Source organism: Chaetura pelagica, unplaced genomic scaffold, assembly GCF_000747805.2.
Source record: "Chaetura pelagica isolate M959 unplaced genomic scaffold, ChaPel_1.0 scaffold319, whole genome shotgun sequence".
In the NCBI taxonomy this organism is placed as follows: Eukaryota; Metazoa; Chordata; class Aves; order Apodiformes; family Apodidae; genus Chaetura; species Chaetura pelagica.
The window spans coordinates 583,536-599,356 of record NW_009954410.1 but is presented as its reverse complement, the minus strand read 5'-3'; the positions used below and the strand labels follow the sequence as shown (position 1 = coordinate 599,356).

Below are 15,821 nucleotides of genomic sequence, written 5' to 3'. Positions count from 1 at the left end.
AAAGGCTGGGAAACACCTGCGAGGCTTTTGCTTGCTTCCTGCAGCAAATATGGGACATTTCCACCCAATTTCTTGAATTTATGACCTGAAGCACCCCCAGGGAACAGCAGCTGCTGCTGTAAAATTTCTGCTTCCCATTACACCCAGCTCCTGCCTGGGGCCAGCACGCTCCTTCAAGACACCAGTTTTAAAAACAAAAATCAATTCATTCTCAAAAGAAAACATTTAGATGTCTAGGAAAACCTTGAAATCCCCTGGGATGACCCTCTTCTGTCCTCTTCTAGGAATGCTGAGCACTGATTCCCACAGGGGCTCAAGAGTGCCAAGACCAAGGCTGGTTACCTTGTGTGATCAAGCTTCCACCCCTGCTGCACCAGAATTCATTCAACACACTGCTGCCACAACCTGCTTCTTGGAAGTTCATTTCCAGGACAGTTATTTACTTGTATTTTCTCCTCAGAGGTCTTGTAGCAGCTCTCAAAGTTATTCCTCCTGTATTGCAACTTCCTTGCTTTTCAAAGGCTTGCAGCATTGCTTGGTGCAACAACACTGCAAAGCCAAATTATGGGCCACATAAGTCCTAAAAAGCCCACAGGACAAAGCAGGGGCTTTTCCCTGAAGCAAACAGGTCAAAGCAAATAGGAAAGGAAGATAGTTTGGATTTGATCATTTTAAGAGCCTTTGCAGTCAGGAGCAAGGAGGAGAAGCCAAACACCAGACATATCCCCCTCAGCCTCAGAGAACAGGGTGCTGCTTGAAGCTTTTATTCCACCAGGAACAGAAACTCAACTTTAAAACTCAATTGTGCCTCACCAGCAGCCACCTCTCAGAGGCTGTCAGGAGGAGGACAGAGCTCCCCTGCACAGGGACTGTGGGCTGTGCATAAGCTGTCGCCATATTACCAGGCCAGGGACAGGGTGCTGCTTGAAGCTTTTATTCCACCAGGAACAGAAACTCAACTTTAAAACTCAATTGTGCCTCACCAGCAGCCACCTCTCAGAGGCTGTCAGAAGGAGGACAGAGCTCCCCTGCAGAACCACAGGGACTGTGGTCTGTGCATCAGCTGTAGCCACATCACTAGGCCATGGGAGGTCTGAGGCACCACTTAGTTGTAAGAAAGCAGCAGGACTCCATCTGCAGTGGACAGGGAAGAGCTTCACCACCCTTTGCTGTGCACAGGTGAGCTAAATTGCCTTGCAGAAGTGACCATACTGAAGAGAAAACTAACCTGGGCCAAATCAGTCTGTAGCCATTGGTGACACTACTTACAAAGCAGGACCCAGCCTCATAACATTTGGGCTCTTAAGGGGAGCCCAAAATGCACAAGAGGTAGAGCCTGCATCAGGCTTTTTGCAAGAAAGATTCACTGTTTCTGTGCCACCTCCATCCTTGCTGCCTCCCTTGGTGCCTGCCAAGACAATGCAGCTACAGAGAGCTGGGCTAGCCTACCTTCTGCTATAAGCATCTTGAAATAAAATTGCCATTCAGGTTTGCTCCTGCAGCTGTAGGAGGAAGCCAGCCACCTCTTCAGCTTCTGAACCACTATAACATGACAAATGCTCTTGGGAGCTCCAAAATCCCTCAGGCTCACAACCACCTCATCACCCTCCAAGGCTGCCACACACAAAAAGCAAAGCAGGCTTTTTAAAACCAGTGAAACAATCTAGACAGTCCAGCACTGCTAATTCCCAACATAAAGTAACCAGGCACGTACCTCATACTGATGCTCCATGCGAGGTAGAACTCCATCTGTAGGTATCAAACTCCTCTGTCCTTGTCCCTTGCATCCTGTAGGACCAATTTTACTCCAAGGTATCTTTCTGCTCACCAATCACCTTCCCAGAGCTCCCCACTTCCTCCCAGCAGGCTAGGCTGAGCAATCTCCGGGCTACAGACCAGCTTCATCATCCTTCTCTACAGCTCACATGTGGTTACAAGAGTGGCTCAGCCCATTTCCCCCATTGGCAACCCATGCAACCAGGCAACTCATCAGCCAAAGCAAAGACCCGTCCTGCAGCTGTGAGTGCTGCTGCTTGCAGACCACCACCCACACAGGAGACTGAGGGTGCTTCTCTAGGCTTCAGTGCCTGTGCATTTTTTTACACTTACAGCTGATTAAATGGGATCTGGCCCTTTCAAGTTTTATTTCTAGAGCTATAAAGTAATTTCAGGTCCCAAACGCAGGTACAGCAGGGAAACAATACCAAAAATCCATTGGTACAAGAGAATGAGTGTATTCTTGAGAATTTTACTGCTGCTCACCTCATGTAATGCTCATTTGACTATGGCAACTCTATTGCATGCCCACTTGTATTTTGCAGTGGTCCAGTGAGAGTTGCTTAGGCAATCTGGTGCTGCTCAGATTAAGGGGGGCACCAAAATTTTGCCAGGTGGAAAAGGACAAAGCAGCAGCAAGGATCTGGAATGAAAGCTAGAGCCAAGCTTTCCCCCTGGCTTCTTTAATGACAGATGGCTTATGTCCCATTTTCAACATGGAATGCTGAACAAATACATTTGTGGTCTGATGCTCTGAACTCTCATCCACTTAGCCTCATGAAATGTCAATGAAACATCCCTCACTCTGAGACTCACACCCAGATCGTTCCACCTTCCTCCGGGTTTAGTTTTGTGTATAGTCAGAAAAGTTGTTTGAAATACTCAACTGTGTGCATTTGCATGTGAATTGATTCAGTTCTTGCTACCTGAAATGTGAGGATATTTCAAAAAGTTAATGAAAATGCTACAAAAATATGATACTGTTTTGCTACAAACCCCTCAGTGACAAGATTTCCTTTGGTGTGGCATCACTGTCAGGATTAGTTTTCCTTTTATAGTCCAGTCAGTTGTGCCAGGGAGCTTTCCTTTCCACCCAGCAGCTAAATGTGTGGTTATCTTCCACCTAGAGTAGAAGGTTGTGGGCTAGTGGACAGCTCAGTGCATTTCACACTCAACATTCTTTTGCAGATGCTGAATTGTTTTTCCAGTCCTTATTCGTTTCCCTTCTAGGTCACTGCTTATTGATAACTACTTCAAAAACTTTATGTAGGTTGCAAATTTAATGCTTCATCACCAGTACTGTCACAGCAGCTTGCTGACTAAAGTCCTCCCCATCCAGGACACTCATAGAAACAAACCTTAGAAGCAGAGTGCATCCCTGCCACATGCATGATGACCATACACTGTATTTAGACTCCCTGTTGTGGTGACTGGACCAGGCTTATCCAGCAATGAAGCTTGGGAAAGTGAGACAGAACTGCCTGGTCTTCTAGAGGGAGAAATTGAAACCCCTAAAAAATTGATAGGCAGTAGTTGGTGAAACATGTGCATCAGCCTTTGCAGGGATCACTATATAGACTTCCCACCAACATATGACCTATTTCTCCCCACTGCAGGGCCCTGCTCAGAACTTCAACTCCTAGACAAAGACTTAGGGCTACATCTCCTCTTTCATGCCAGCTGCAGGGCCAGAGGATAAGGGCAGTTTCTGCAAGATCCCCAACACGGAGCAAAGCAGAGGGCACTGGAGAAGTGGACCGGGTTCTGCAGAGGGATGAGCTGGTGTTTTCCCAGGTCTTGAAGACTAGTGTGCAGGACAAAAACAATACTGAACGCTGCACACCAAACAAAAACCCAGGGCCAACCTCCAGGAAGCCCTTCTGGGGCAAAATGCACACTGCCAGGAGCATCAGGGGAGAGGAAGGGAAGGACGAGAGGTGCCCACATCCACATAAGGGTGGGGAGAAATGAGGCCTCTCCAGGCTCAGCCCAAGGCACCACTCAGGTCTCATTTCAGGTCATGGAGGGACCAGCTCCAGCAGCTTTTCCAAGTGCTAAATGGCATTTGTGACTTGCCACAAATTTCCAGCATCTCTCTTTTGGAAGACTCTCTTATTCCCTCAATTTACCAGGAGGCAAAGGAAAACGACCATCACTCCCCACTCACCCTCACAGCAAAGCCCTGATCAGCTGCATTTTAGTAAAGATCCTGTACAGTATTAAAAGTACACTTTATTTTCTGTACAATTCTTATCCAAATCTCCAGGCATGGAAATGTCCACTGTGTCCCCAGAAAAAGCTGCAGATTGCTCTGCTTCCGTGAGACACTTCACAACCGTCCAGGAGAGGCACAAAGCCAGGCCCACCAAAATCAAGTGCTGATGCTTTTTAGGCATGGGGAGGAGAGTGGGAAGGAGGGAGAGGAGGAGGCAGTCCAAACAGAGCCTTTGATCACTCCCTGGGGAGGAGAAGAGGCACCCTCAGGTTCACGTCATCGTTCGTGCTTAGTGTGGGAGTCATTGCGTTCAACCGTCACCCCATTCCCGTTCCGTGTCACCTCCTTCCTGTTCCAGTCCTTTTCCAGGTAAAATTCAGCCAGCACGGGGCAGTGGTCTGAAGCCACCCCACCCCAGGACCAGTTATCCGGGATCCATGGGTTTGTAAGACCTTCTCGCACAACAGCCCAGTGGCCTGCAGCAAAATGAAGTACAAAGCAGAAGACCATTAATATTGCCCAACTCTGACACATGCCACTAATCTAACCAAAGGTTGTACCATCTCACTAAATAGCAACTCTACCTGTGAAAACTTTTTTCAAGCTCCGACTGATCCAGATGTTATCCAGTGACTTAGACCCTTGTGGGTTCTTTGTGCTGATGTTGGTGAAGGTGCTGGAAGGGACCAGGTGATGGAACTTCTCCTTCCTCAGGATGTCGTGGTCGCTGCTGTCAGGGCCCTGGTTAAAATCTCCCAGGATGATCACGTCTTTTTCTCCTAGAAAAAAAGGAAAAACCGAAATGAAAGGGAGGAATGGGCATCCATGGCTTAAGTACAAGAGCGAGAGAGGATAAATGGGAAGAGGGAAAATATAAATACTGAGCAGCAAAGCTGATTTTACTTTGAACTACTGAAATAAAAGCTGTTTAAAGCCTTCTCCACTGGCTGTTCATTCATGGCCTTTCTCTTAATGACAACAAAAACCACTCAGTAGACATTTCAGGGCTGTTTTTAAATATAATCTCATTTATATTGGCTTCCTTTGCTTGCCATTCACTGATAGTGACAAACTCAAAGACAAGCTTTTCAGGTCTTAGAGGTTTCTTTAGAAATCTGCAACTTTGTAAGCTTATTGTTTGTTTTGTTTCTGTTTTTGCAAGAAACAGATATTGGCTTTAACTTGTCCTGACACTGTCTTTTTATTTGCTGTAAGAGTCAAGGACACTTTTGTGAGGATCCCAGGAAGACAACAGCCTTAGGCTGGTATATACCAAAGTCCCCAAAGTGTAATGTTTGTTCTAACCCTCTGCATTTAAGAATCCCAAGGAACAAGCCCAAGGAGCACACTTCCAAGCAAGCCTGATGGCCGAAGGTAAGTTCACAAGCCACTCAGACATGCCCTGACTACAGCAGCTTTCCTTTGCCTGGCCAACTGAAGGGGTACTGCTGACCTTGGGATGTCTTACATTTTGTCTAGGGCTGAATTTTCAAAGAATGACTTGAAATGCCCCTAAAAAAAATCCTGTCTTCTTGTGAATAACAAATGATCTCGGCTACATTTTATTTCCAGCCCTAATGAAGTGAGAAAAGAAACTCTAGACCCTAATTTAATATCCACGATGTGTGCTCTCCTAGATCCACAGCTGTAGATGGAGACATCCCAGCTGTGCACTGGGGTAAGAGGACAATGTGCATCCTCCAGTGCCCATCTCAAACAATGACCAGAAATGTTTGGTAAGACAAACTCAGAGATGCTGATAGCTGATCAGAGATGTTGCTGTGTTACAGCTTGGTACTGGAGAGAAAGGAAGATGCTAAAAGGACGCAGAAATGCACCAAAAATTATCCCAAAGCTGACTTCAGAGAATAGAACTGCGAGAGTCTCCAAGCTTTTTTCTTCCTGTGATTGAAGTGCGAGAGGAGATGGGGTGGACGGACAGATTGCTCTAACATGCCTAGTGCTCTCGGATAAACCTCCTCGCTTTGTGCTGTTGCTGTAGAAGTTGCTAACCAGGAGAGGGAGCGCAAGTTCAACGACAAAATAGATTCCACCCTGTCCTTCCACCGCGTGAGAGGGAAATTGGGAAAGGGCAGGAGAGCAACGGGATTGCCAGCGTATGACTTCAAAACCCAAACACTTCAAATCATGCTGTTTGCTAAGATGCAGAGGGGTGATGAAAAGATAGTGAAACTATTTGCGGTTTCTCTACCCTTCGCAAGTCACAAATCATATTTGAAATGACAGGAGGTTTAAATATTATTCTGTAAAGCATTCATTACAGTGGCCATCCCACCTTTAAAAGAAAACAAGTCTGAAACTGAGCTATTTTAAGCTCCTTCACAACCCAAAAGAAAAATCAGTGCTTGTCTAACGGGACAATTGTGCTTGCTGGGAGCTGGTGGTTTTGCACGAGTCTCATCATAAAAACCCAAGATCTCTCACTCAGCAGAACCAGGAAGCCTGAAATCTGATCGTGCTGTCTCAGTCCTTCAGGACTGGCTTGCTTAATAGCCCAGGCAGCACTTGACTCCTTTCATGCTTTCAGCTTGGCCATATAAGTGGGGAAAAGCCATTACAGAAACCTCTCAAGCACATCCTTGTGGGGCAGTGTTGAGAAATGAAAGAGAGGCAGGGATCTTAACAGCAGTCTCTCGACTCCCCACAGAATATATTCTATTCTATACTATTATATTCTATTTCTATATGCACTTCTTTTAGCAAAACCTCAACCCTTACACGAAAAATCTTTGGAAAAAGACACACTCCTAAGTGATAATTTTAACTAATTGCTCCATTCTGAACAGTTTAGAAATAGTAGAGGCTAAAATACCCAGCACCTGGATGTGTGCTTGGAAGGAGGTAAGAAAACAGTCTGCATAATGGCCAGGGAGGGAATCAAGGTATTCTTCACCTGTTTAACTTATTCAGCATGCAGAATAACTAAATATAAAATCATAACACAGCATCAAGTTGACAGATGGAATAAGCTGGGGCATGTCAAAGAATTTGCCACTGGGGGGGAGAGACAGGATTCAGGATTTCTTCTGGTCCTCTCTACTCACAGGAGCTTCAGGGGCTCTCCATGACTGCAAATCATGGGGGAAAATGCTGGGCAGCCCTGAGCTAAGCAGGAAAAGTAGGTGACATGGATTTTCTAGATAACCACCAACTTCATTTCCCTTTGCCCTGGCTTCTTCTCAGCCCTGCTCCTGCCTTTGCCAGCTTCTGTGACAGAAATACCATGTGCAGCAGCACAGTGGCTTCATGCCCTTGTTGGCCTCCTGAGACCTCAACAGACACCAAGCAGCAGGTGGGAAGGAAGCAAAACTGCCTGAGTCCTCCTAGAGACATGACTGTGGCTAATTGGTCACCCCATGGCTCCTCGGAAGAGGTAGGGGGCAGAACCACCATGCAGCAACTGCAGCTCTCAGGGTCTCACAGATCAGTCCCAAGGGCTCACGGTCAAAATTAGTAGAAGGTCCAGAAGAATCCATGCCCTTGCCCACAGCATGGGATTACAGCTGATCAAAAACTGTAGTCATGATGTCCACAGTTACAATCAGCTGGGGGGAAGGAAAAGTGAGATAATGCTGCTGGTGCTGTGACATGATTTTTGGATTAGACAAGAGTTTGAGACTGGCAGGGCTTGCTCCTCTTCCTCAGGACTGGTGCAGGGTGCATCAGCAGGCTCTCCCTCCTCAAACCAGCTTGTGCTGCAAAGGTCCCTCTCACAGGCTACACTGTGCCACAAGTACACAGAGCCACCATTTGGTGGCAGACAGACACCTCTCCCAGTGCACTGGAACAGGTTGCCTAGGGAAGTGGTGGAGTCACCATCCTTGGAGGTACTTAAAAGATGTGTAGATGTGGTGCTTAGGGACATGGTTTAGTGGTGGACTCAGCACTACTAGGTTCATGGTTGGATTCGATGATCTTAAAGATCTTTTCCAACTAAAATAATTCTATGACAGCCTCTCACGGGTGCTCTTATACTATCACATTGAGACCCACTGGGCTCAAAGCAACCCTGCCTGTGTTAGTGAACTTTTTAGGTGAGGAAAAAGTCCAGTCTGTTTGCAAATGCATCTGCAAATTCACTGAAGCATCAGCGACTTTTCTTAGTGTCTGCGGGTGACTCTTGGCCAGCAAAGGCAGCAAAGCAAAGTGCTGCTTTCACTCAGCCCTGTGCCACAGCAGCCATCAGCTGAGGGACTTCAGTGCCTGCAGAAGGTCTGCAGTGTTGAAATCTGCTTTCCTGCAGGAACGAGGAAACCCTCCTTTGCTTTGTGGCAGTCCAAAAAGCCACCTGCAGGACAGTCTCCCTGGCTTCCACATGCCCCGAATGAGTCCCCTCATTAATTAAACAGACCCTTAAGCCCCCAAATACTTTCTGGAGAGAGTGAGAAGCAGTTGATGAGAGGGATATCATGGTACATCAGCTGCCAAGAAGCTCCCTGCTCTCGAAGTCTTCTAAGCTTAGTGCCTGATGAATGGCTAACCACTGGAATACGGACAAGCCAGATAGGATTATTAAGATGATTAGGCCAAGACCCTGCTCCCTGGATCCATGCTCTACTAGAACACCTAGAACAGTGTCTATGTGACACCCATGGTCACCACACCAAAGATGGAGGAGTGCTTGAAAGAAGGTGGAAGGGCTGCTGGAGAGCAACCAAGAGCCACTGCACTTCTCTGGTGCTACAAAAAGGAAAAGAGAGAAAAAAGGAAGCAGGACCCACTGTTCTGATGGAAGAAATATGGGGACACTACTGCTCTGCATTACAGGAGACTGTGGGTAGTAACCAAACTTCCTTGAATGCTCACATGGTGTAAGAATGAAAGATAACAGAGCGGGCATCTGTTAGCAAAATGGGAGCAGAAACTCCAATTTCCTGCAGTATCCACAGACAAATCTGTCTTTGTTACCCATATTTTATGGATTGATTTGGAAGAAATTGAAGGATGGCAGTAATTTTAAGCATGACATTAATTTTGGCAGGGCAATTCGGTACTTCAAAGTAACATATGTCCAGTACCATTTGTTTACAAAACAAGACCTGCATCCCACAAGTTCAGAGGAACCTGAATCTCTTCTTTTGGGAAAGATTAAGCCAAGAGCAAGCACACTCCACTGACTTTACTGTCATATGAAAATAAAACCATGAAATAAAGAGGAGCCCTAACATCAGCAGCCTAAATTTAGATGCAGCGGAAATGCAACCCTGTTGACTTCAGAGGAGCTACACGTTTATCTGTGTCTCAGTTCAGCCTTCAGGAATTAAATAAACGATCCTTTTGTTTACCTTCCTCCTTTCCAATTTCAAGGTACCTGGACAAATACTTAAATCAGTAGCACTTAAAAATAGCTCTGACTGACTTCTTGCAGCTCAAAAGGAAAAACAATAGAACATGCATAAAAACTGCAAAACACCTCTTGTGTTATGTAAGAGGGATATTAATGCTTCCAAGTGACCAACCTTGCTAAACTGGGCCAAACTGAAAATCTTCATGCATGTAACCTTGTAAACGTTTTGCATCTTTGTTAAGCAGTAAGTGAAGGGGTAGGTATTTCTATTCCTGTAACAATATCAGCAACATTTAGAATCTGAAATGTGCTGTTCTGCTTCGTAGGAAATTTAACTGAATTTGCAAGCTTCAAAGTAAGAAGCAAATTCTCAGAAATTAGGTGAAAAAATTCAGCTGGGTATTGCACTTCTCAAGTTCTGGTCTAAGTTCTGGTGTCCCTCATCCTGGTGTAAAAGCAGAGCAACTTATTTGAAAACAATACAATTACCCAGCATATTACAGCCAGGTACAAAAGCAGTATCTGGTTGCTGGTCTCTTTTCTGGTAAGCAGCCATCTCCTGATTTGCACTGCATTTTCCAAAGTGCCTCTCATTATCCAAAAGTAAATATATAGAATCAGGTCATTTTGAAAAAAGCTATTGAACTTCGTTCTGATATCATGCAGTTGTCAATTCCACAAAGCACTTAAATTCGGGTCTGAACTCTGGTGTCCTTTTTCTTTTTTTTTTTGCTCAACTTGTTCTTACACTGGCATAAAACCAGAAGGAACTTCATTTGAAACAATGGTGTCAAAGCCAGCAGGATCCCTTGCGCTGCTTGTGTTAATTAGCAGAGATTATAAAACAAGAGGAGAGGAAAATGTGTGCCATGCTGTGAAGCACCCAAATTCAAATACCAGTAATGACAATGAGAACCTGATGAGGATATTTGTGAAACCTGCACTGAGATACATTTTTCCCCCCCTCCTTAAATTCCTGTTGATTAGATAAGATGACCAGTGTGTGGGCGACATCTCTCAGGAACAACCAACGCTGTACCTTTGAGGGTTTCCTGCAAGGTCTGTGCAAAGGCTGCCAGTTTGTGGCTGTCGTGGTTCTTCCCAGCGTTCTCTCCTGCCGTGGGGGACAAGGCCAGATGAAGATTAACCACCGTTAGATCGTTCATCCCAACCTGGGGGAGGAAGGAGGAGAAATCAATGCCCTGCAGACGGGGCACAGAAGGCCACAAAACAAAACCATGTTGCCTGTGCCTGATACTTTTAGAAGTAACACTGGGTGACTAGGATCCACTTTGCCATGTGTGTGGAGTGTTTTGGGGAGGAAGAGAGGGAAGGTGTTTTCCAGCTCTGTTTGCAGTAACCTAATACCCTTTCAGTTCTAGAGAAATTGGTTTGCATAAGCAAATAGCTTCGTTCCACCACGGCTGCAGAAAGAAGTTGGCTGCTTATGAAAACCAGCTTATGTAAAACCAGTTGTTAATAAACTACAAATAATGTTGTGGTCATTACACAGGCTAATTATGACTATCCTGTGATTAGCTCAGGCCCGTCACAGAGACTAACCAAGGAACTTAATGTACCTTGAAAGGGGCTCTTGGTTCCCTGCAATCTTCTGCTTACCTTCTGGGACTCACTTGGTCATGTGGTACAAGTAATACTTGCTCCTAATATTGACCTGTTTACATTATTAATCAACATTAATTAACAATAGTAACTTATTTATCTATAATTATTCTATTAACGCTTCTCTCAAAGAATTACCAGAGATGTCAAGTTCCCCAGACTGGACCTCTCCATCACAGCCTGTGCAGAGAAGGGGGCTGTGTGCTCACACAAGCCTATCTAAGAGAACACTTTCCAAACTGCATGATGTTCTTTTAGATGGGTTCAGCCTAGTGAAAAAGCTTTAAAATGGAAACTCTGCAGTATGCCAGCAATATGTGAGAGATCAGCCTGAGTCTCTCTGGAGCATTGTGCCTTCTGTATTTTTATATATCCATTTTGACTGCACTTGCCCCTCTCCATTCACAATTTGAGGCACTGACAAGCATCACAGCCTTTAGCTGGCTGCTGCTGGATAAGCACCTCGCTCTTGCCATGTTAATTTGATAAAAACAGAAAAAAAAGTGACTGGTGACTTCTGTCACTCTCTCAGTAGCTGCAGATGCTATCAAAGATCCATTGACCCTCATGTGCCCAGATGCTGCCTTGCAGCAGGGTTTGCTCCCACAGGAGCCAAGGAAGGGACTCATTTGGGTGATCTGCCATACCAATAAAGGCCCTATATGGGTATGTCTCATGTCTTTGACCTACAATCAAGCCATGAGACAGTGCTGAAGTGAGGAGATGGGTTAGAACTTCATGCAAATTTTTATCTGTTAGAAGATGGTGTAGTTTTCCATCTTCATACACCATTTAAAAAAATAAAAGCTTAATTCTGCAAGGGTCAGTTGGCACAAAGGCAGTTACCTTGAAATGTGCAAGATATGGATGAGGATATGAGTGCTTCCCATTGCCATTAGTTTGTGCAGTCTCTTGAGATGAAGCATCTTTCAGTTCGATGCCAGCTGTTGTATCCCAGAGGAAGCCAGAATATTCAACTCCCTGAAATTTAACAAAAAAAAAAAAAAAAAGGGAAAATCTAGTAGTAAGAAGGTAAATCCAAAACATTCTGCCCAAATCTAGCCCCCGAGGTGAATCTTTTTTGCTTGGCAAGTTTCAGTACCACTGTTGGTACTGGCAGTGGTGTACATCACTCCCAGAATAAGCAGAGACAGTAAAAGGATGATGCAGGTTTATATCTGGTCTTGCCACGTGCTGAGGGCAGGAAGCCCAATTCTCTGTGCACAAGCATGAAGGAGAATCAGCATCCTAGGCTACCAGGAGGAGGCAGAGAAACAGGGAGAAACACTTTCTTTATCTCAACTCAGCCAAAAGCCCCAGCAGATGTGGGAGGAACGCTCCCTGGGCAGCCCCACTGCAGACTGAGCAAGCTGAGCCTAAACAGATTGCTCTGCTACTCACAGCCCCTCGTGTCTGGACACTGGCTGTCGGGCACACCAAGTCAGTTTAGCACTGCTTGGTCCATCCAAGGATTCAATAAGCTGTTTTGCCTTTACAAGTGAAGCAACACAGAACTGCAGGGGTGAAAGAAGATGATGTTGCCTCTTCTGCATGTGTTTGGGCTGATAGGGCCCTCGTTTCCTTCTAGTCCAGGCAAGGCATCGGATCTTTCTGAGCACGGTCAATAACAAGGCAGTTTGTTACCCACAGGATTAATTCTCTAACCCTGAGCTCAGTGTGTTGTCTCACTGGGTGACTGCTGGGGCTCGTGGCAGATGATGCTGCATGCAGTTGTTCCTTCTCCCTGTCTCACAGGTTTCTGTCGCCCACAAGCCAAAAATATCCAGGCTCCTTCAGTCTCTTGGCATGAAATCTCATCTAGACCTCTCAGCCCTGTCAATCTTCTCTGTCTCTTTTCCAGCTTGAACTTTTCATGCTCAGCTCTTTGCTCCTTTTGCTTCCTGTTTCTATCATCCTCTATGGGGTTTTTTTATTACTTTGGGACATAGAATTGGCATTTTCAGAAAGCTGCCTGTCCCAGTCACACCAGCAGCAGTATCTAATTCAAAGCCTGTCAGCCTCTCCTCCCATCACCCAGACACCATTTTCATTGGTAAATCCAGGGGACTCCATCACCAAGGAAGAGTTTTTTACATTTCAGCTGCAATAAACAAGTGTTATCTGCAATGCTGACTTCCCGTAAGCCTTGAAAGTATTAAGGCTGGCTAAAATCCTTTGGCAGCTCTTTTAGATAACTCACCTGTAGAATACCAACAAAATTATTCCACTAGTTGGAAGTCTAAGGTCTGAAAACTTCTATAGGAAAAGACATGGAAGAACAAAACCACTGTTCACCATTTCCTGTCTCCAGATTTCACACCAACATGTTGGTCTAAAGTCACTGCTTTGTTGAAGGCCAAATACCTGGGATGTGCGGAAGCACGAGACTGAATCCACGAGACTATCCATCATTTTGCATTACTTAGCCCTGTAGATTATCCCAAGATCAGCCTGTGCCAAAGACGCTATATCCTCAGGGTTACACTGCGTTATTTCACTGTATTGCACTTGTGCACAGGGTGTTCAAACCTGATGGACTCATTAACTAACCCAAAGCGTAGAAGACACTTTTTGGCTTAGTGGAGGGTTCACCAGAACAGCCAGATTTCTGTTATAGCAGCTAAAAGGAAGAGTCAGCAGATAATATTTCTATTCTTTGCTTGGCCACAGACTTCTCCCATATTTTGGGAACCATTCATCCTTATATCCCTACCAGTAAAACAAGTAGATGATGATTTTTATTTATTCAGCCCATAGTAAAAAAAATTTATTGTTATCTTTGGAAATCCAGCTCAAGAAAAAAAAACCAAAAACAAGAACTGACTGAAGACTTTGTATTTAACATAGAAACTCCGAGTCAATTACTAATAATTCTTGGAAAAAAAGAAAAAGTGGAGGAAACAACTTTGACAATTTGCACAAATTTTTAAATGCAGCATTTTAATTATCTGGCCTAACAAGGGATCCTAGAGGAAAACTCCAGACAGAAAAAAAAATGTCCTGAAGGCAATTTGCACTCTCCATCAGAATTAAGTGTGAAATGTGTTAAGTTTTTGGACATATTCAGACCCCCTGTGTCTTTCCAGTGGCAGCTAGAATCTAGTCCTTGTGTTGCTCAGGAGGTGCTTTTTTGTTTGGGATTTTGTTTGTGTTTTGAGTTTTTTTTCCTCATTCTTGAGTTTTACTCAGGAGGGGCAATAAAAGGAGGTGCATCTCCCAGAACATGAGTCCAATCCTGATTTGTAAAAGCCAAATGAAGGAAATGTGGATTCTGAGCTGCATGATTGTACTAGGTACAACTGCCACCACACACTTAATAATGACAGTGCTCAGAACAGTTGAATACAGCCCTGTGTACTACTGGACATATTCAATACATGACAGGTTGTCTTGGTTTAAATACTAAAGGTGAATCCCAAAAAACAGAGAATAGAATTTCTCTCTATTATCCCCCCTCCACCCTCCCAAGAGAAGATAGAAGGGCAATAAGGAAGACAGACTTAAACTTTGGAAATTGAAGCTAGAAATAAATTTCCTATAACACAAGGAAAAAGAGTAAAATGTGGAGGAAGAACAGACAAGTATTTATATTCAAAACTGATCTCTAGGATGGCAGGGATACGGGAAAGGCAGGGCTGCTCCAGGGGAGAGGTCCATGGCTCCTCCCAGCACCCGATGCAGTTGGATCCTGGAGTGAGCACTGGGGGAACTGAAGGAATCAGAAGCAGCCCCAGGAGGGAGAGAGGAGCAGGAAGGGAGAAGGGCCCGGCTTTGGGCTCTCCTGGCTTTTATGGATTGCGACAGGAAGTGGTGGGAATACTGAGCCTTCCAGTCTTTCAGGGTCCTAAGGACCCTCTCTCTAGGTGTCCAACACCATGCTGGGGTCTCCCAAACCATAACACAGGTCTTGGTTCCTACTTCTTCCCTGGAACACCATTCATGCTGTAGTTACTGCAGCATGAGAAAGATCTCCTTCAGCAACAACAGGCTCGAGCCAGAGGAGGACTTTGCTCTGGAAACTCATTAGAGCCCTTAAAGGGAAAAAAAGAATGATTTCCCTTGGGAGAGACTGATTTTTGGTATCATTAGTGGTGTCCAGCACAATGTAGCTATACCTTGAATACTGTCAAGGGTAGTAGGTGCAGCTGTCAGCACATTATAAATTAGTACCTCACTGCAGCACATATATATATTCCCATGGCAGAGGATGCTGCAGGGAGAAGCACACTGCAGCACAGTGCAGATTTCAAAGAGCCTACAGCATTTAAAACACCTGTGCAGAGTACCACAGGGAACGTGCAAAATAAGCTCCTCTTCCAGATGAGGATGGCAGGCTGCACAGCCCCTCTGCAGGGTCTTCATTTGCAAACAAGGAAATGGGGACCCCTTCCAAACACCAGCTGGTGCTGGGCCAGGGAACAAGCTAGGGTGACTAGTACAAAAAAAATAATAATCAGAAGTACTGCAGCCTGCAAGGGGGAAAGCCAAGGACTCTTTCCTTCTCCTAATGTGTAGCTGTTTTTCTATATTTCTATACTTCTTTTATCCACCATACCTCCCCCAAACACACACAACACCCCCCTTCTTCTTTACAAGTGTGCCACAGGCTGAGGAAAACAGTTCTTCCAAAACCATCAGTTGCACAGTCAAATTGAAAGCTATAGGAACAGACAGCTCAACAAACAAGAGATGCAAACCTTGCCAAAACAAGATTTGCAAAATGTTTTGCGGTAAACATTCAAAATACGTCCTTGGTTAGAGGGGGGAAAAAAACAGCAAAGCCAAAGTTCAGATTTAGGGATTAATGTACCTTGTGTAGCTGGCCTGAGGGTTTTTCGGAAACAACACCCTTCCAACATCCTCTAGAGCCCTTCCACTTGCGGATGTTTGGCAGCGTCG

At 45.1% G+C, this 15,821-nt stretch overlaps 1 protein-coding gene across 1 annotated transcript in view; it reads right to left on the bottom strand.

Annotated features, from left to right (window-relative positions):
• Window positions 1–4,035: 4,035 nt before the first annotated feature.
• Window positions 4,036–15,821, bottom strand: part of EEPD1 (endonuclease/exonuclease/phosphatase family domain containing 1) — a 69,737-nt gene continuing 57,951 nt past the window's right edge. Inside the window, exons 5-9 of the mRNA XM_010004362.1 lie at window positions 15,733–15,821; window positions 11,769–11,903; window positions 10,339–10,471; window positions 4,576–4,770; window positions 4,036–4,467 (exon numbers count right to left, since the gene is read on the bottom strand). Coding sequence (XP_010002664.1) covers window positions 4,268–4,467; window positions 4,576–4,770; window positions 10,339–10,471; window positions 11,769–11,903; window positions 15,733–15,821 — 752 coding nt within the window. The 3' untranslated portion in view covers window positions 4,036–4,267. The remainder of the gene's footprint in view (window positions 4,468–4,575; window positions 4,771–10,338; window positions 10,472–11,768; window positions 11,904–15,732) is intronic.